Here is a 21,071-nt window from a genome sequence, read left to right on the forward strand (position 1 = left end):
GGACTCGGTGTCTCAGCACTGCCTCTAGGTAGTTTTTCCTGTAATCAGGACTGGGTTTTCCGGCTGGTTTGCAGGCCAGAGTCAGCAAGTGAAAGGAGCAAGGTTAGATGTAGCTTAAGTCAAGAGGAGGGGTCCAGCTGCCCCCCCGACACATTAAAGAATGGCTGGAATAGTAAAGGGTCCCCCATCCCCACCACCTCTGCATACCCACCCACATGTGATGGTAGGTCCAAGGTGGTTGCCAGAAAATTGCAACCTGATGTAAGCTGGCCCTCCTTTGAGTGGGGATTTGGAGAGGTCCCTTCCAACTTATATCATCCTTTGACTCTGATTTAAAGTCCATCAGTGCTCTCAGGCAGTGAGCAGTTAAGATCTGGTGAGGATGGCTGGCCTAGGATTGTGCATCCAGTGCTGCAAGGCAGCTGCCCTTTTACAGATACCACATCCATCTCAATTTTAAAAGAATGTAGGAAGTAGGTAATGGAGTGGTATAAAGAATGATTTGTTCAGTTCAGCTCAACCAAAAAATCAAAAATTTATGTCAATTGTTTTAAGGTTATTTAATCCTTTCCATGAAAGAATCCTGGGTTGGTTATAAAATGGAAATGTTTTCTGAAGGAAAACCTAATGATTTCTTTTAAAAACATCTTGCAGTGCAAATTGCCTTCCCTTTATGGCCTTAACTAAGCTGGAGTCAAGTAGCTTTTGTTCTTGCAGAAGAATATTTCATCGGTGAACTTACTATTCCTTAAAACTGTTTACCCATGTGTTACTAAGAGAAGCCCCATTTTGAAGCTGTGAAACATGTCCTCTAGCTATCTACGTGGTGGTGATCGGTTAGCACTTAAAGCAGACAGTTCAGTGCGCAGGTGTGTGAGTGTGTCCATCTCACGGGTGGCAGTGCCTATATGGAGCGTACGGCTGCGATGAAGCACAGGGTACCCTCTCCATGCTCACACGAACGAGGGAAGGAAGGAGTCAGCGACTTTGCGGTGCCTTTGTAGCACATCTGTACAGAAGGAAAAACGAAGCTGCCATGTAGGTTGCCTTCTGTCAGCAGGTTTACGTTGGGGATTCGTCTTGGTTTGCTGTATCAGAGGTACTGTGATTACTGCTAAGATTTTGACATCTTATTTCTGAGAGTGGAAGCCAGACAGATAGTTCTGTTCTTTGAGCAATGTTGATGACAGCCTGGTCTGAGCAGTATGTTTGTGCACGCACGAGCACTGCGTGTCTCGTCACGGGAAGGATAGTGCTGTTGCCTCCGCAGTTCTTCGTATCCCAGTGTGGGATTTCAAACTTCATTATCAGTTTGGAAATTCATTTTGGCACTTGAACTGTAAATAAATAAATAAATACATCATAATGCAAAGAGCTAAGCCTCCCTGCTGAGCCGTCTCTCCTGGCAAAAGGCTGCTCCCAGCAATACTGATTTCAAATTGCACGACTCACTGTTCCCTTTTCCCCATCTCCAGCCTTTGTCTGGTGGTAGATTTTACCTCATCTCGCTCATTCTGCTCTTCTGATGAAAGTAATGTTGATCTCTTTTTCCCCATCATGCCTCCAAATATGTGGTTCCAGGGACACGTCCTGACATCTCCAGAATATCCTGTGCTATGAGTTTCACAGTGCTTAATGATTAATAAAAGATTCATCGACCAGGTCCAAAAGTTCCCTGTGCTGAACTACTGACTACGTTATTCTCCTCGGGACCCATTCCCAGGCTGGAACTAGTCACAGAAAACAAGCTGTTTCTCTAGCCATGATGTACAAGTTTGTACATAATATATCCATCATTGCACCGCCTTTCATCGTGCACAGGATTAGACATTAATGCTGAGCACCTCTCAGAGCGGACAAATGGCGGCATTGCCCACAACATTTCATGCAAAGAGATTTGTCCCAAAGTTCTTGGATCTGCTGTCCTAGGATCCCTGAAGTCAGCAGACATTTCCGTTGCTTGCAGTGAAGCCAGGCCATGTCCTCTGGGGCTGTGAGTGCAAACTCAGCACAATGTGCTGAACAGCATCGTCCTCTGCGGTGGGGTTCCCTGGCTTGTGCTGTGGCCACTGCAGCAATGCTGCCAACGGGAGGAAGTAAACAACTGCTTCATCAGGCTTATAATTGACCCTACTCAGTCTGTTGACATCTCGCAGCCCAGAAATAGGATTGTCTGAAGCATAATCCTTGCCTGAATAGGTACTGATTAACAGCAAGGGGAGGCAGCTACGGCAGCTGATCATTACAACCATCTTCAACATAACAAATGTTGTATAGAAAGTGGGAAAAAAGCTCCAAGAATTTTCTGCTAGTGTCTGTGGTCTTTGTAACACAGCAAGAGATAAGGAGCTTGATTCTAGGTAAGATAATTTCTGAAGGTATTGCTGCAGTAAGGGTCAAAGTGTTCCATGTTTTTCAACATGTAACATGCCACCCTTAAAAGTCATCTTCCTGTAGCAAATGGAGCTAGTGCTGTGGTACAAAAATAAACCCAGTCTTTGGAAGAACTCAGAACTAGGACATAATGTAAAGCTTTTTGCAGAATGGAGGTAGCTATCGAATAGCTTCCAAAGCTGAAGAGTAGATGGACATTAAATGTAGCTCATTAATCAGAAAGTAGCACTGATAATATTTGGTGCTGTGCTAGATGTGGTCCGAGTTGTTCTGTTTGACTTGGTATTGAAATAACCACCGGTTCCTGTACACCAACTGCATTCATAAGTGTTGGCAGACTTTGGATAAGCAGTGATAGCATGCACCGGTTACAGTTCTCAGCAAAATTTCAGGAAGAGAAAAAAGCAAAATTATATCATAGATTCATAGAATCACAGAAGGGTTTGGGTTAGAAGGGACCTTGAAGACCATCTAGTCTTCTTATAGAAGGTGGACCAAAAGAGGAGTCAAAGAGGTGTCAGTGCCAGGACTGGGAGGGGAACAGCTCTTCTCAGATGCAGGATCGTTTTTATATTCGGAATTAGGGCAAGGAAATAGTTCAGCCTTTTCAGCCAGTGATTTGTTACTGGCAGAGAGAGGAGGATTCATGATAGAGATTGAGGGCGTGGAAGGAGTTAAAAATATTTCATTCCCTTTGGACTGTGAGTTGTCTGAGCTTTGGTAGAAGGGGAGGGGAGTGGTGAGACAACTAGGGAAAGTGGCCAGTTATGGAAGGAAAAATACTCAGCTAAATGGTTTCCTTTTGATGTATTAATACCTCCTTCAAGGGCTTATTTGAGGAAAAACAGACTTAAGAAAATTAGTTAGGATTTAAATGGACTCGATTGTCTTCAGAGAGATTTAAATAATTCCTAAATGAGTCTTTTTAGTTGAACTCCGAGAAGCCACTAATCTCTGAGCACAGGTCAGACTGAGGACATAGAGACAAGTAGGAAGACCAAACAGACAAGCGGAAGGGAGAAAGGAGGCAAAAGGGGGTTGTTGGGTTAGGCCTGGCCACATCTGGCCACATCTGGCCATGCGCAAAGGGGTGCCAGCTCAAGTGGTCATGAAGGGGCTTTAGAGAGTGCCAGATCTGCACGGTACTGGGGCCTCAGTTAAAAAAGGAAGACCTGTAAATTCAGGGTTATCAGGCAAAGTCTTTAATCCCCAGGTACTCTGCTGTTGAATGTTCACCACACAATTACCCTTACCCCTTTGCTTTGTCCCATCGCTGAGTGTTGCTGGTGACTTCAGGAGTGATCTTGCTTAGAGCTGAGCAGATACATGTACATCCCACTGCACTTTGAAAGGCCCTCCAGTTTTTTGGTGGCCTTTTGTTTACTGGCTATTGGTGCTTGACCCTGCAAGAGTGATGGCCTTCAGCCTGGCTGAGCAGCCCTAAGGAAAGGGGGAGAAAACCCACATGAATCTTCCATTTATCAAACAGAGAGAGAAGGGGCTGGTGCTTTCGTTTCTGAGCACCTCTGCAGACTCCAGCTCTACGTAAGGGAGAGTTAAGAGCCCACAAACTCTCCAGCTGGCATGGGTGAGGGGAGGTAGCACTAGCAAAGACAAGAGAGCTAAGATGTGCACTTCTTTTAACTATAACAGAGAATTATGGTTCCTTATTTTACAATTTTCTTTTGTAACCATGTTTTTAATTTGTAGTCAGAAGTAGAACCTTTCATTCTGGTGAAGTAAATTTGTCCTGTTTTTTACTCTGAGCCTTATCTAGGGACAGTGATTGTAGGAGAATCTGACAAGCCCTAGGGACTTTGCAGAGCAGTAATTTATTGCTCTTTGGTACAAAGCAATAAATCCATGAATAAGCGAAGAATCTGAGTTGCCCCATCCAACCTTGCCCCATTCAACCTGTACTTGTGAACTCAAGAAGCTGGGGGTATTTTTCCCAAGAAGCAAAGGTCAGTTAAAGATTGATAGCAAGTGCTTATGGTGGAGAGAAGAGGGGCAACAGGCAGGTGGCTGGCAGCAGGTGACGAGAGGCATCTTGTGACACAGGTCAATGGTCCAATTCGAGACCAAAACTGAGAGTATAAGGTGATATTTTTGGCAAATAATTTGTCAAACAAAACCACAGCATTAAAACAAGCAGAACTGTTTGTGGATTTAGGATAAATTTAATACACCTGAGTGCAAAAGCTAGTACCTAATAATTTGCCTTTCCATAATGAGCGCCCTGCATGTCCTATGTCCGATTTGCCAGGTCCCATGGCCATCTCAAATGCCGCGGTGCATCTCCACTGGCAGTAGACATCTATGTTTTTAGGCGTCTGAGCCAAGCCCTTAAACTTCCTGCATTTAAGAGCATAACCTGCAAAATTCTTGACAGGCTCAGACCAGCGAGTTGTCCACGTGTGAGATGTTGGTTTCTGCTCCCTTTATCTTTCTCATTCAGACTCTGCGCAGCACCCAGCATCGCGCTGCCTGACACAGCGCTCTGCCAGTCTCTACAGAACTTCAGCAATCCAAATAATAAAGTGCGGCGTTCGTTGCCAGTTCTCTGCCTGGCTCCCTGTGGGGAGGTGGTGACTCGCTTGACTTTGATCATGCTGTAGCGATCATGAATATTTACAGGCAGCTCCTCTGCTGCTAGCTACAGACAAAAAGCTCTGGAAATGCCAGGAAACCCCGAGTGTCCCCTCTGCCACCTTGGCTTCTTAGAGTAATTCCTTCTCCTCTCTGGTGCAGATCAAGTTGTTAGCATGCAAGGCAGTGCCAGCACAGACTGTACTGAGAGCAGAGCGACACCGGTGTGTGCAGGGGAGGTCTGTAATGAGCAGAAGTTTGGTAATTAGGCTTCTTCAGCACAAGCTGCAGTAAAGGGACATTCAGGGACAGACTTATCGGGGAGAAGAGGGGAAAGAGGGATGGCAAAGGGGGACCATAGTCCTTTTGTCAGCATTATTACGGTACATGCTCAGGATCATATTCTGTACTGCGTACTAGTACAGAGGGAGGGAGCATGACCATTGCAATGCGCACACCTTGTCCCTGCCGCACCTTCAAGGCAAGTGGACCCATTTACAGTTCTGTGCCCTTGAGGAAGTGCCATTTATTCACAGAAAGCACCATTCATCCCCAAATACCGCTCTGGCATCAGTCAGAGTGTGCCCTTGTATTCCCCTCTAAGTGACATGATGGAAATGCAAAACATTAGGTAAAAATACGGACAGGCTAGATGGCACAAGTGCATGGGGCAAAAGGGACCCAGCAAAAGGTGAAGAAAATCGGGACCTGTGCAGCCCTAGGTGGGAAAGCAAAGGTGCCATCATAGCGAGGCAGACAGGAACACAGAGGAGAGGAAAAGCAGGTCACGGGTACTGCAGCTTCAACCGAATAACTCAGACTTCCGTCTGTGCGTGTCCTTCAGTTTGTGGCTATGAACATCCAGGGCAGAACTGTGTTCTGTTCTGTGTGGCCCCTGGTACAGTGGGTTCCTGTGCTTGGCTGAGGCCTCGAGGTGCTGCACATCACTTGCTGGTCATGACCAAGCTGCCAGGTCATACACGCTGGCCGCCATTCTGCTGTGTGCCATGGAAAAACCTTCTGTTGAGTACACATTCTACTTTCCTTGCTCTCATTCTGCACAGGGTTTGGACAGCAATATTTGCTGAGAGGAGATTCCTAGCTGAGGACTTCTTACTCATCTCTGCTCCCAGCTTTTGCTGTGTGTGTAGGGGAGAATAGGCAGCTGGGCTGCTCAGCATCCAGGGAATGAGGAGTTGTCTCCACAGAGTAACTGGCTGAGGATAAGTTTAAAGGTTAAAACATGGGGCAGCCATTTGGGGAATATAACAAAGGTGTCTGCAAACTCCTGTTCAGAAAGTTGCTCTCTCCCGCACCAGATTTATCTGCCTGGACCTGGCTTGGTGGCAAGGAAGCAGGTATGGGTACGGTCTAGCATGTGCTTGGATGGGAACAGGCACCATTTGTTACATGTCCTGGTAACTCCTCCTCTTCTTCTCTCCCCTGCACAGTACAAACAAGTGGAACAGTATATGTCCTTCCACAAGCTCCCTGCAGACATGCGGCAGCGCATCCATGATTACTATGAGCACCGCTATCAGGGGAAGATGTTCGATGAGGAGAGCATCCTGGGAGAGCTGAGTGAGCCCCTCCGAGAGGTAAGGAGGGGGCAGTGAACGGGCAATGCATGTTCCTGTCATCTTTGGCAGCTGTGGAGTTCCCGGTGTGCGGTGTCCCAGTGCTTTGCAGAGGACACCATCAATTGATGGGAATGGTGCGAGGCCAGCTTTCCCGTTAGCACTGGCTGTGTGCGCTCCAGCATCAGAGAGAGCAGCAGAAACCTAGCAGAAAGCCAGGCCTTTGGCATTTGCCAGACTCCTGCCTGAGTCTGTTAATTGCTGCAGCACAAGCAATGTCTGACAGAAAGGCAACAGGGGCTGCAATATGCAGGCCCTGCCACCCACTCAGCATGTGAATAGGTACATCTTGGCACCTTTCGAGGCTGTGGCAATGTCATCCCCTTCCCCAAAGAGCCCCTGGGAAGTGCCTTGCTATTACTTCAGACTTCTGCAAGCCCCCTTCCCTCCCTGCACAGACATGCACCGCTGCCTGGCACAACGTCTCAATAAGCTCCCACCTCATGCTCCCTAATATTAAGCTGTGTCTCATGTACTTATATAAACCTCTTTGTGGTGTGCTGGCCTCATCTGTGCCCCATCCATCAGCTGTAACAGCATGTAGAGTCAAAGGAAGGAGGAGCCTCCACACTCGAAGAAGTCCTTACAGAACCCCCCCTTCCCTAGCTGAAGCCTAGCAATGCAGGTTCTCCCTGGTATGTGCCTCCAATATGTTGCCCACAAGCACCAGAAGCGGTCTTCTTTCTGTCTTCCTCCCCTCAGTAATGTACCTCCGTAGGAGAGAGAGAAGCTAAGGATCTACCAGGCATATTTTAAAACTAGTTCTGCCAAAGTCTCAAAGGGCAACCCTGAAAAAAACCCCAGTGAGGAGGAGACAGATGCTTCCCCAGCCCTCTTTCTTCCTGCTCCAGTCATCCAGATGCTCCTTCCCTGCTTGGCTGGGGAGTGATGTGCTGAGGTGATTTACTCAGTATCACTTTCTGCTGCTTTCTGAGGCTGAGCTGACATGGTGCAGAGCAGCTCCTATGCAGCGGAAAGTGCTGTCATACCCTCCGAGTGACACCAAGCCACAGGAGGAGGCGCAGTCCCTGTCTGCTGTATGACAGCTGAACAGCTGAATTGGGTTTTCTTCATCTGAGGTTGATGATCCAGCCCATGCCCCAGTGACGGGTGGGCACCTCTCCCTCCCCTCTCTTGACACTGTCCCCATCTGCCCAGGATAATTCTTTTTCTGAGCGCCTTGGCACATTTGCACTGTTTAATATCTCATTGACAAGCAAGGGCAGCAGAGAACGGAGGGCTGCCAGGGTGAGTTAAAACATTTTCCCGGAGAGAAGCCCTGGGCTTTTTCGTACAGCATTTCACCAGTGCTATGCACCTCTCTCACAGACCAAGGTTTCCTGCAGAAAGAGGTATATTGTGTGTATTTGGGAGGTTGGGGGAGTATTGTCCCTGCTCAGAGAGAAACTGTATGAATGAAAGTAGTGCAGCATGGTGTCAAGCTGTCAGCTTCAGCTCGCACTGCCATGTGCTCTGAGCACCCAGAGCCCATTCCAGCCTGCACTGGGGGAGCCAGACCAAGGGAACAGCATTTTTTTTTTTTCCACTTTGCAATGTACAGATCAAGTGGGGGATAAGTTATTAGATGTTGACTAAACATATGGATGTGTCTTTTCTGCTCCCTGTCCCATCTTTTCTCCCCCCTCCCTCTCTCTCTCTCTCTCTCTCTTGCATCACATCGTGGTCAGGAAATCATAAACTTCAACTGCCGGAAGCTAGTTGCCTCCATGCCGCTCTTTGCCAATGCAGATCCCAACTTTGTGACATCCATGTTGACCAAGTTGCGATTTGAGGTGTTTCAGCCAGGGGATTACATCATCCGTGAGGGCACCATTGGCAAGAAGATGTACTTCATCCAGCACGGGGTGGTGAGCGTCCTCACCAAAGGCAACAAGGAGACCAAGCTGGCAGATGGCTCCTACTTCGGAGGTGCGTGTTAGTGTGTCACCCTTACATAGCAATACCCACACTGGGATGGCAGCACGTGGAACCGATACACCTAGCACCTCCTCTTCCACCCTCTGTCTCTGTTCATCTCACCTGTCTTGCAGCTTCCCATATAGGAAATTGTGACTGGGAGGTGACTGGGACTCATGGGCAGTACAGGAATACGGATAATAAATGATAACAAAACGGAGAAGGGAAACTTAGTGCTTGTAGGTTCATTTCTTTTTACCCCAAGCAAACTGACAGTTCCGTGAAGCTGAGAACTTAAAGGAAAAAAATGGAGCATTCTCAATTCTCCAAGCACATTTATAGTGTTGCCTAGTCTTACTGTCTGGCATCTATCATACGAGGTACTGTGTAAACACGGAGGAAAAAACATAGTCCATCATCTCCCCAGCCTGCGGCTCAGCAAAACGTCGTGAAGGTGAGCAGGTGGGCATAACATAGCAGCAGCAGAGCTCTGGAACAGGGAAACCAGCATGAGGTCAGAAAAGACTGTAAGAGAAGATTTAGGATGTCGCTCCTAGGAGTAACACAGAGACACCCCTCCTATCAGAGCCCCGTAGAGACCTCGCTGACAGCCCAAGACAGCCAGTTCTCTAGTAGATGCATGTTTCAGTATAAGCACTGAATACACCACAATTAATGACCTACTGAGCGGGGGTAGAATGAAACCTGCCTTTTCTTCCCTTCTGTAAGAGCTTTTCTTTATTAAAAAATCCCTATCATGCATTACCTACACTCTTCTTAGACTTGGTTCCTGTGAAACAACCTGTCTGCACCTACCTCGAGTACAAAGATTTTGCACATCCCTAGCAAATTGGGTCAGTTTGCTGGGATTTGGAGTTACAGCGTTACAGTCGGGATACCCTGACTCTGACAGATTTGATTAAAATTGCCCATGACATTCGATGTGTTTTAGACACCATACACACATTCAAAGCCGGCGCAGTCTCATAAGCATCATTTCCTTAGGAAAGCAGCCTAATAACGCAATTATAACCTTGTAGTGATGCTACTTTTATGGTAGAGTCAAGGGCTTTCTGTTCTGTAACCGGCTGAGCATCCTCCTAGGAGTAGATGACTGCAGTGTAAATACACCAAGAGTTGGTAGGTGCCACTAACTTGGCTTTCCCTGACGATCTGTAAACTTGTTGCACATCTACAAAAAACTTGGAAAACTTCGAAAAGACAAATGTTCTGGGTGTGGGGATCAAAATTACTGCCAGGCACCAAGGCCACAGGTCAGCACAGAGCCTTTACTACAAATCTAGAAAGAGAATTAGCTTCAATGAGAGCACGGCTTGACCTTCTGCTCCCAGTGCCCATGAGGAGCTGGAGAAAGACAGCTTCTCCAGTCTGAATGCAAAAATGATATCTTTGATAATCCACCATAATAAAACTGGTCTGGGTAATTAGATCAGCAAAATCCCTGAGGTGCAATTGTGTGTAGCAGCTGCCACAACTCAGCCCCCTGGTATTTTTAAATGTTACTGCATATGCAGAATATTACCACTGTTCATATTTTTAGTGGGAGAGCAGGTAGAGTCCAGCTAGAGAGGAGACTGGGTGGCAGGCAGGACTGTCTGTGAGTGACAGTGCCAGATCTCATATCGCAGGGGTGATGGTGTCTATCCCAGTTCTCTGGGTCTTTCATTCCAGAAATTTGCCTGCTGACCCGTGGCCGGCGCACAGCCAGCGTGCGAGCTGATACCTACTGCCGGCTCTACTCCCTCTCGGTGGACAACTTCAACGAGGTGCTGGAAGAGTATCCCATGATGCGGCGAGCTTTTGAAACCGTGGCTCTCGACAGGCTGGACAGAATTGGTAAGTAGAAGGTGTGAGGGTCTCCTTCCCATTACCTGCTGCCCTGGCACCCCATCTCCAGGCTTGGTCCTTAGTTCCTTTGCTGGAGTCGTGAACTGAAGGAGATCCCAGCCTGTCTCTCCTTGCCTGACGTCAGCTTCTACAAGGAGCCCCATTCACAATCAAATGCACATCCTTCTCTCTCTTTCTCTCTCACACATACACATTTCTGCCGGCTCCTGCTTCCGTTCGTTTCCAAGAGGTCTTTTTTGAAGAACAGAGGTCTGCAATCTGAGGCCATCAGGGCCATGCCGGTGAATTCACTAGATTTTGAATTTTAGCTCAGAATGTGTAAATACACAACTGATAAAAACCTAGCCTCCCACAGTAAAGAGTATTACTGGATTGTTAGAGCTCATAGTCACCCATCCCAGGATGCTCTCGTGTCCTGTGGGAGACATAACCTGTGCTGCAAACATCCTTGTCTAACTAGAGAAGACCAGGATAACATCCCTTGGTCGCAAACAGAGATGTTTTAACACAGAGAGATTAAGTGACTTAAGCGAGGTCATGCAAGAAGTCTTTGCAGAGCTGAGGACCGAACATTTCAGAGTCCCAGTCTAACTTCTTTAGCTTCTTATTATACATCTCTTAAAATTGCATGCATTTTCATTGCTTTTCAGAATCGAAAAGGTCAGTGCAGGTCTGAGTACAATGCAGAAGGCAAGGAGGATAACGGGGTGAGGGGGGTAGGGAATAAGCTGGCATCCCAGCAAGGGGTGCAGTGCCTCTGGGGCTTTTCATGCCAGGAACATTGTATTCTGTGCATCTCATTACCTGCTGCAAATCAGAAAGTGTGACCCCTGAGGAAAAGGTTATGAGCTAAATACGTAGAGTTTGGCAAAGCCCATGCTAATGAGGCCCTAGTGTAAGTGGCAATAGTCCCATCAGTTGGGTTATTTAAATTAGACTGAACAAACCGCTAAGAAAATGTAACGTCAGGCACAACCAGGGATGGACCAGCTCAACTTTATCTCAAATTCTTTGGCTTTAGGTGCTCAGTGCTGCTCAGCTTCCTAGCCTGATGCTCTCTGTGACTGTGTATATGGGTGGGCAGGGCATCCTGTGCTCCTTGTCTTCTGCTGCACACAACTAAAATTCATGGAAAATTCTGAACCAGCATAAAGAACCTCACATGCTTTTCCCCCTAGGAGAAATTCCTTTCCACATGCAGCTGCAAAATGTCAACATAAGGTCAGAAGGTGACATGGAGCAAGTGGAATAACAGGCCTTTTGGTGGAGCTCTGGCATTGTCCTCCCCTCCTCTTGCCATTCTGCTGACCTGAGACAACATCAGTCCCCGTGCCATATAAAAGGCAGAGACCTTCAGAGTCATACGCTGAAAATCCTACTGCTACCCCTGTTTCCCTGGCAATCAGACTTGAGAGCTGCCTGTTCTCTCAACTTTACATCCTCTGCTATTGCCAAATAGCATCTTCATAGCACTTTCCAACCCTGTCGTGCCCAATGCTCTTTGGCTGGAATTTCCCAAAAGAGCCTAAGGGAGTTACACACACCCTACTGAAATTAGCAGATCCCATGGAAATCACCGTCTTTACAAATAAGGCATTTCTTCACCTTCCCCTGAAATGTGCACCATCCAGAAAGAGCAGTGCAGTAGCTGTGTAACAGCATGTGACATTTTAGGGAAGTCAAGATTACTGCATTCTGCTGAGACTCTCTCTGGAAACAGAGGGATTATTCTAGAGGACTGAAGTTAAGGATCAGCAGTTCGTAAAAGCCAGGTATGAACAGAAGCAGGACCATACTTTTGGTTCCTGTTAACGTTCAGCTCAGGATCTGTACTCAAGATGGAAGCAAATGGGAGCCTCTTTCCAAGTCAGTGGTGCGTTCACTACCTCCCTTCTACCCAGATGACAATATGTCCTTGAGGAGCCCATGCCTCACCGAGTACATGAAATGATTCAGAGGGCTCTATCACTCTTCTGGTACTAAGATCCGTCCAGTATTCCCCCCTGTGCAGTGAGGAATCAAGACAGCAGGGAGAAAAATCTCAGTCCGTCCAGTCACAGTGACTGGAGAGATGTTTAGAGGATTGCCTGCTCTATGGAGGATTTGGAAAGCATGGTCTAAGCTTGTCTAGGTAGCAGGGAGACAGGATGAGAACGTAAGACCTCATCCCTTGAAGCAACAGGAGCAGTACTGGTTGAGTGGAGGTGCGATGAGGCGTTCACTTTGCAGAGCAAATGCAGTTCAAAAGCCTGTGGCGAGGCAGAGGGGAAGGAGAGGGGCAGATGCACCCTGATCTCTGTGCCCCCATCGCTTCCTGCTGGTAGATGGGCAGTGCAGCAGCATGAAGGGCTCAGCCTCACCCCGGGAGCTGTCAGCTACATTGATCGCTCGGCAAAGAGCGTGTTGATGTATCCTTCTAACCTCTGTTGTTAATGGGAACTGATATTGGCATCCTGCCTGTGCCATGCGTGGCCGGGGAAGATGTTTCCCAGGTGTTTTGCACTTGCAGAGCTCTTTAAAGACCGGAAGGGATTAGTCGCCATGAATTGACTAAGGCTGGGATTCTAGGAAGATATGTGTCCCTGCTCAGCTCTGCTCTCTGAGTAACTTCAGACTCTAAAGAACTCCTCAACTTGTGGAATATCACATGCATAATTCTCCACAGGCTCAGGGCCTGAAGCTTGAGACTCAAGGAAATTAGGCTGATCACTGATTAATGATCATTTTATCACTGATTAAATCTTCCTCTTGTTCTTGACCAAGCTGTAAAATTCTTTGTAGTATTTTGTGTGTTGAAATGATTTGTTCATTTCTCCAGTGAGTAATTCTTTGCCTGACAAGCATTCGTGAATCGTCCCAGTTTGTGATGTGTCAGTTAGTTACGTAAGTCACATCATTCCGTTCCAGACTGGCTTCAAAACTGGCTTTCAGTGACCATTGAGGCTTAAAATTAGATTTTCACAAGTATTTGCACTTGTAAAACACAACCGCTCAAATGTTCATTGAAAGTAAATACAATACGGGTCATGAATATTGACGAATCAAAAGTCATTGATGCGTTCAAAAAATATTGGGGGGCAATTATTTTCCATTGTTCGTTATGCTGTAATAAATACCATAAATGCCCGTCATAAGGTTGCTTACCATCTGTATCAAGGTCACCGGTGAGAGCTGAAGGCATACTTAAAGCCAGAGGAAGTTATTTTTTTCATTTTCACCAGGAATTTTTCACCACCTAGTTTGAAATGCGTACATTTTGAATGCCAGTTGCATATGTTTTGATTCAAGGATCCCGGTTAACCCAGGATTAAAAGTGCCTTGCATTTCCTCCAGGCATTGCAGATGCTAAAAAACCAAAGAAAAGCTAAGACAAGATGATACCAGTCTCTAAATATAATTACATAATATTACTGCGGTACAGGAGTGTCTGTTCAAGATATTATAGTGGCGGAAGTTTTAAAAGGTTTGTCATATAAACAAGCCACAAAAATAGCCGTTCCCAAACTTTTTGACTGGGCACCCTATTTGTCAGCTCGTGATCACGCTTCTGCAATTGAAATCCTGTCGGGTTTGCAACCCCGCTTGTCTAGGTCATGACTAATACTCTGGGATCTGCTGCCTCAGAGGAAGGGCTGGCCTGTGCTAGGCTAGGTGAACTGTGAATGAGAAGATCTGGGATTTGTGCCAAGCTCTGCCACAGATTCCCTGTTTGTCCTTGTCATGTTTGCTCCATGCCTCAGTTCCTCATCTCTTCTACAGGGAAAATAATACTAACAAAGGTGGAGCTCTGTCTCTGAATCCTTCTTAGCTGCCTGCTCCCTTGTGGCAGGTGCCATGTGAGATCATATGAATAAAGGAAACGGACTGAAGTGTGTATAAATAAAACAATAGGTGCTCAGCATAAATTTTACACTGTATCCACATTGTAGTCCCAAATTTGTTTACTGTACGCAGGTGAATAACCCCCAAAGAGGTGCACATGGGAGATAAGCAAGCAGATTTGGTCATAAGGAGAGACAGATATATATATATATATATATATGGTTCTTCTTTGAGGCTGCTGATACAGGTACAAGTGGCGTAAAGATGCAAGTTCCTGTGGCCCAGGTATACAGTGCTAGAGTGTGTGCTTTGGGAGCAAGCTTTATAGCTTTATTTCAAAATCACCTAGAACTGTGCCCAGCCCTTTAAGGAGGTGGAATCTTATTATCCAAGTACCTGAATAACCTGAATAACCCACGAACATAACTGTTCATGAGGAATCAAAGTACAAATACCACTGTGTGTATTTCTCTGACTTGAAATTCTCTCCTACCATTTCCAACAGTACAGAGATCTGAATCTGATTTTACAGTCAGCAGAGAGAAGGCGGCATTTAGAGTGTGATTTGTCTTCTCCTAAGGTGGCTATCTAAAATGGCTTAAGTGAATCACACCCTGGAAATGCTATCTAGCACAGATATGCAGGGTAGGCACTCAGACTTAGCAGGAATTGAATATTTGAATTTCTTTTTATTTGGAAGTGAAGGCCCAGACTCAGAGTACTTTCTCTTTAGCCTAAGGACAGATACCAGCAACTCACCAGCCATGAGGGAATGCAGATTACTTCAGCTTAATTAAGGTGAACGGGCAACCCTGTTCACCTGAATCTGAAGTAATATTTCTTATGCAACTCTAGAAGGAAAGTAAAGCCTAAGACACCTCAGTAGAAGGGACAGTGGGGAGTGGTGATGAGATCTCAGGAGACCCGTCTTTGACTTTGTAAATGACCTTGGTCACATCAGTTTATCCCAACCCATGTCTACCTTGTGGGGAAGTTTGGTCTTCTAGACCACAGACGGATAGTTGGCTAACTGGGAGACATTAAGCAGAAGCAAGAGAGTTGGAGGAGTTGTAGGAGATACAATGTATTTGTGCCCCATCTCCATGGCTCCCCCAAGTTACCGGATTCCTTTTATAGAGCCACGTCCACAGCTCTTTGCGATCTGCATCAAAGTAAAACACCTGTTTCAATAATATTTTACCATTCCAACAGCTTTTAAAATAATTTTCATCCCCCTCTTTAATTACCTGAAGTAGGACCTGCTTCACAACCACACCTCTAGACTCAGGGGACTTTTCCTGCCTTGAAGGCACTCCAGTAGGTATCAGCAACCAGACCACACTGCAAAGCACACAACTGACAGGAAAACAGTGCCAGAATGTCCAGACTCTTCCAGAATCTGTCCATGTCACAGCTGTCAGCTCCAGCAGGGCACTGAGAATTGAGTGCAGGAGCTTTGGCTCCAGACACAAGCACTTCTGCCACTTGAGGAGAAGGCAGCTCTTTGGCTTTAGTCTCCCGTGATAGGTAACAGCCAGGACGCCATGCTTCAGGCAGCACAGGCACTCCAGAATTCTACAATTCTTACACCCGTCCATGGGTATTCACAAACAGTTTGCTCTAGATAGCTCTATAAATTCATTTTTTTTTTTTTCTGCAAAGCTCCATGTGATGGGAATAACTGTAAAGCCTGGGAGGGAAGAGCTTCGTTTAAGTTTTGTTTACCTGTCATGAGATTCATCAGATAACATTATTCATGGTGTATCATTTGACCGACAGCAGCTGGCCCAGTTAAAGGTTGTGTTCTGCCTGTTAAGAGAGATGCCACATATTTTGAAAGATATCTATTGGTTTATGGGAGAGGAGAAGCAATCAGTGGTAGGCCTGAGCTGTACAGGGAGGGAAGATCTCCACTTGGAAAGATAGAGAATTGTCCTTTTTACATTCTTGAACTCATTATTGTTTGTTAAGATGGTAATAACAGATTCAGCTAACCTCCCCAGTACAATGGGCTCTACACTGATAGAATTTATTTCCCTTTTAATATGGTATGTGGCTCTCCTGCAATAAAACCCCTGTGTACAGGTGTAACTCCACATAGGCTTGCTGAGTAGATAGTGTTGTACTTTAAATGTACCACCAGAGTTCAAAGGATACAGCTTTAGCAAGAAAGAAATAAAACTGCAGTATGGAGGTGGGTGCCGCCTTGCATGCATCACGGCGTAAGAGCACGCATATGGCAACGACCGCAGTGCAGTTCATCCAGAACCGCACAGCCAGGCTCTCAGGAAAGTTAATCTGAATTAGTTTCTAGAGCAGATTTGTTAAGTGCACTGAACTCCTCTGTGGATGCTCTTAGAGTTGATCCAGCTGGCTTTGCTTTGCTTCCAAGAGCTACTTCAACTCTAAGCAGAAACATTTAGACGACAATTAATACAGTTCGGTGCGGGTTAACCTACATTTGAGAAAGTCAGGCTTGAACAGGAAAAGAGCACTTATACAGGGAGTTAAGAATTATTTGGAAACCTCTGTTCCAGCTAATTTCGCTGTACACATGGACTCTAAGACAGTGGCAAGAGCCGGTGCAGCAGGACCTTCCGACCAGTATAGTCCCAGTGCAGAAGCGCTCCCCCGCAGCAGCTGTGGCAAACTGCCAGTTATTGAGTATATCCAGGGTGTCTTTGCCTGCAGTTGCCAGTTGCTGTATTGCCCCTCCGGGGACGATGGCAACAAGCTGAATTGCCACAGGAGAGCAGCTCAGGCCACAAGTAACCCGTAGGCAAGGGAGGGCAAAGCTGCTGTGAGCCCTTTGCTGCAACCAGTGGTCCAAGCAGGGTGTTTAATATCCAGTCATATGAATAATAAGAAGCAAAGACCTGAAAGAAGGAACCATGTGGCAGGGTGCAGCCACTTTGACAGCAGGCCAGGGCATAAGCCAGCCTAATAAAGTGAGATTATTTCAAATACATGCAAATTCAGAAAGCAATTTAGTGACCTGAATTCTTGAACTGCAGCCAGTGGGCTTAGGCAGAACTGAAAAGAGAAATGAACAGAAAGTCACAGCTAATTTCCCCTGTGTCTGTGCAGAATTTTAACAACAGAAGGCTAATTTTGATGATTTGATAGAAGAATTATTATTGAGTGCTGGCTCCTTTTATGAAATCACATGAGCCTTTCTCCCTGTTCTTTTGTGTGCTATCTACAGTTGAGGAAAATCTGACTTTGCAATTCTTTATTAAGGGAGCAACATCTATTTGCCTAGGTTCCATAATTTTACATATCCTACTCCTCTTCAAAGCACCAGTAGCTTTGCTATGAACATCTTCTAGGCTCTAAATACCTTTCCTTTCCCCCGCTGCATTTAGCCTTTTGTTGCAGTGAGGAAAATGAGTTTTTTTCAAATCCAGAGCACTCTATTGATGATATTTATTTATGTCTATGGGAAAAAAAAATCCAGCCAGCCCAAGTGACTGCTTGGGAGCCACCCAGTCCTCCGCTCGTCAGGTCGTCACACTCCACTTGCCCTGCAGAAACCCAAGGCAGCTTCTCTGTCCTCCGCAGAAAGGTAAAAGGCCTCTAGCTACTTCAGACTAAGCAAGGGTGCGGAGTTGGCGCATGAGGTGGTCACAGATGGCTCCTGTGCCAGCTCTGTGGATCTCAGTAAATCTGTATAGCGCTTTTGGGTTTAGGAGAAATGCTTGGGTGGATTGTTTATCTTAGTACCTTAGAGTCTGCCGAGCACTTTATGTGGGATAAACAACACAGGAGGAGAAACTCTGCGACATACGTGATTAGATTGAAGGGGAAACAGGACTCCCTTTTCCTCTCTCCTAATGAAGCTTCTCACTGGCTTAGCAAGAACACTGCACTCTATTGCGGTTCGCTGAGCGTAGCCGTGAGCTGCAGAACATCGTTTCAGTTAGGGTTACACAGAGCCAAACTAATCAGCCTTTCAGTCCTTTGATTGCTGTCTTTTTTGCTCTCCTTTTGAGGCAGGTGCTGTGACGATAAATCCAAAGCAGGAAGAATGAATTTGAAACTGAAGCAATTTCATAAATAAGATGAGGGAGAGAAATAATCTTGGAATCACCGGCCTAAGCAAACTTAACTCCTACTGCCTTGTTCCACTGTTGGCTTATGTTTCATGCAGGACCTTAGTCAGACCTGCTGGGAAAATGTCTCTGTCCCAGCAGGGCTCTGCTGAGTGCCTGTTCTCATGTGGTGCTGGTCGGAAGGAGGATTTTCTCCAGAAGCAACTCTATAAGACTTAAGACTTACATTGGTGTGCGGAAATACTATATAATCATAGAACCATAGAAGGGTTTGGATTTGAAAGGGCCTTGAAGACCATCTAGTTCCAACCCCCCTGCCATGGGCACTAGACCCAAAGCCCCATTCCAGGGATGGGGCATCCACAGCTTCTCTGGGCAACCTGTTCAGTGCCTCACCACCCTCATCGTAAAGATTTAGTCTTAATAGCTAATCTAAATCTCCCCTCTTTTAATTTAAACCCATTCCCCCTTGTCTTGTCACTCCCTGCCCTTGTCACCAGTCCCTCTTCAGCTTTCCTGTAGCTCCTTTAGGGACTGGAAGGTGCTATAAAGTCTCCCCAGAGCCTTCTCTTCTCCAGGCTGAGCAAGCCCAACTCTCTCAGCCTGTCTCCATAGCAGAGGTGCTCCAGCCCTCGGATCATCTCCGTGGCCTCCTCTTGACTTGCTCCAACAGCTCCATGTCCTTCTTATGTTGGGGACCCCAGAGCTGGATGCAGCACTCCAGGGGAGGTCTCACCAGAGCGGAGCAGAGGGGCAGAATCCCCTCCCTCGACCTGCTGGTCACGCTGCTGGGGATGCAGCCCAGGACACGGTTGGCTTTCTGGGCTGCTAACGCACATTGCTGGGTCATGTTGAGGTTGTTGCCCCCCAACACCCCAAGTCCTTCTCCTCAGGGCTGCTCTCAATCCATTCCTCACCCAGCCTGTAGCTGTGCTTGGGTGACCCACGTGCAGGACCTTGCCCTTGGCCGTGGTGAACTTCATGTGGTTCATACAGGCCCACCCCTCAAGCCTGTCAAGGTCCCTCTGGACGGTATCCCTTCCTCCAGAGTGTCAACCCACCACATAGCTTGATGTCGTCAGCAAACTTGCTGAGGGTGCGCTTGATCCCACTGTCCATGTTGCTGACAAAGACGTTAAACAGCGCTGGTCCCAGTACCGACCCCTGAGGAATGCCACTCGTCACCGTTCTCCACTTGGACATTGAGCCGTTGACCACAACTCTTTGAGTGTGACCATCCAGCCAATTCCTTATCCACCGAGTGGTCCATACATCAAATCCACATCTCTCCAATTTAGAGACAAGGATGTTGTGTGAGACAGTGTCAACAATGCTTTGCACAAGTCCAGATAGATGACATCATTGCTCTTCCCTTATCCACCAATGCTGTAACCCCTTTGTAGAAGGCCACCAAATTTTTCGGGCATGATTTGCCTGTTGACTGTCACCGATCACCTCCTTACTTTCCATGTGCCTGAGCATAGTTTCCAGGAGGATCTGCTCCATGATCTTGCCAGGCACAGAGGTGAGACTGAGTGGTCTATAGTTCCCCGGGTCTTCCTTTTTTCTCTTTTTAAAAATGGGGGTTATGTTTCCCCTTTTCCAGTCAGCGGGAACTTCACCGGACTGCCACGACTTCTCAAATATGATGGACAGTGGCTTAGCAACTTCATATGCCAGTTCCCTCAGGACACATGGATGCATGACATCAGGTCCCATGGACTTGTGCACCTTCAGGTTCCTTAGATGGTCTCGAACCTGATTTTCTCCTACAGTGGGTGGTTCTTCATTCTCCCAGTCCCTGCCTTTGCCTTCTGAGGCTTGTGCGGTGGAGCTGGAGCACTTGCCGGTGAAGACTGAGGCAAAAAAGTCATTGAGTATCTCAGCCTTTTCCATATCCTGGGTAACCAGGTCTCCTGTTTCATTCTGGAGGGGGCCTACATTTTCCCTCATCTTACTTTTATCACTGACATACCTATAGAAGCTTTTCTTGTTGCCCTTGATGTCCCTGGCCAGATTTAATTCTGTCAGGGCTTTCCCTTTCCTAACCTGATCCCTGGCTGCTCGGACAGTTTCTCAAGCCACCTGCCCTTGCTTCCAGCCTCTGTAGGATGGAAGGTTTACCCTGATGTAAATGATACAATTAATTAGAATGGTGGGACCAATTAATTTTCCAGTTTGCTAACCAATTACAATTTTGAAAATTGATTTTGAAAAAATCCTCTCCCCTTCAATAACTGAAAGAACATTTTCAGTATTTTTTTAAAATGTTCTGGAGCAGAAAATTGAGACTTTCTTGGCAAAACAGAAAAGAAAAATTTGATCTAATGACACAGTTGATAGATTCAAGCTGGGCTCAGGAAAACAGGAAAGTGTAATGTAATTTCAAATGTTCTGTTTTAAAAACTAAAAAAAAAAAAAAAAAAAAAAAATCATTCCAAGGGTTTTACTGGAACTATTTTATCAATTTGACACAAATTTAAGGAGCTTTGATCAAACCATTTTCCGGTAAATAGCATGCATGTTTGGAAAATGTTCGCATATTCTCTAGTTAGTGCTCTGCCAAGGAAACCAGACTCTGTTGTTCAGCTCTTTCTGTGTCATCAAGAGCTCCAGTTATGAAAACATCAGTCATCCGTGCAGCTCTGATTAACATCGCTGTGGGTTCTCATCTGAATTGAGGGCAGCATTGGAAATTGCAGGCTATTCAAGCACAGACAAGCAAATCAGAAGCCAAAGACAGGTGACATGGAATTAAAAGAGTGAGATGAGGTGTAATGATGGAAACACA

The 21,071-nt window shown here is 46.3% G+C and overlaps 1 protein-coding gene across 2 annotated transcripts in view; it reads left to right on the top strand.

Annotated features, from left to right (window-relative positions):
- Positions 1-21,071, top strand: part of HCN4 (hyperpolarization activated cyclic nucleotide gated potassium channel 4) — a 105,775-nt gene that overhangs the window by 76,632 nt on the left and 8,072 nt on the right. For both annotated transcript variants that reach the window (XM_075764030.1, XM_075764031.1), the window contains 3 exons: positions 6,435-6,581; positions 8,309-8,549; positions 10,230-10,394. In XM_075764030.1, coding sequence (XP_075620145.1) covers positions 6,435-6,581; positions 8,309-8,549; positions 10,230-10,394 — 553 coding nt within the window. The remainder of the gene's footprint in view (positions 1-6,434; positions 6,582-8,308; positions 8,550-10,229; positions 10,395-21,071) is intronic.

Source organism: Balearica regulorum, chromosome 12, assembly GCF_011004875.1.
Source record: "Balearica regulorum gibbericeps isolate bBalReg1 chromosome 12, bBalReg1.pri, whole genome shotgun sequence".
Classification (NCBI taxonomy): Eukaryota; Metazoa; Chordata; class Aves; order Gruiformes; family Gruidae; genus Balearica; species Balearica regulorum.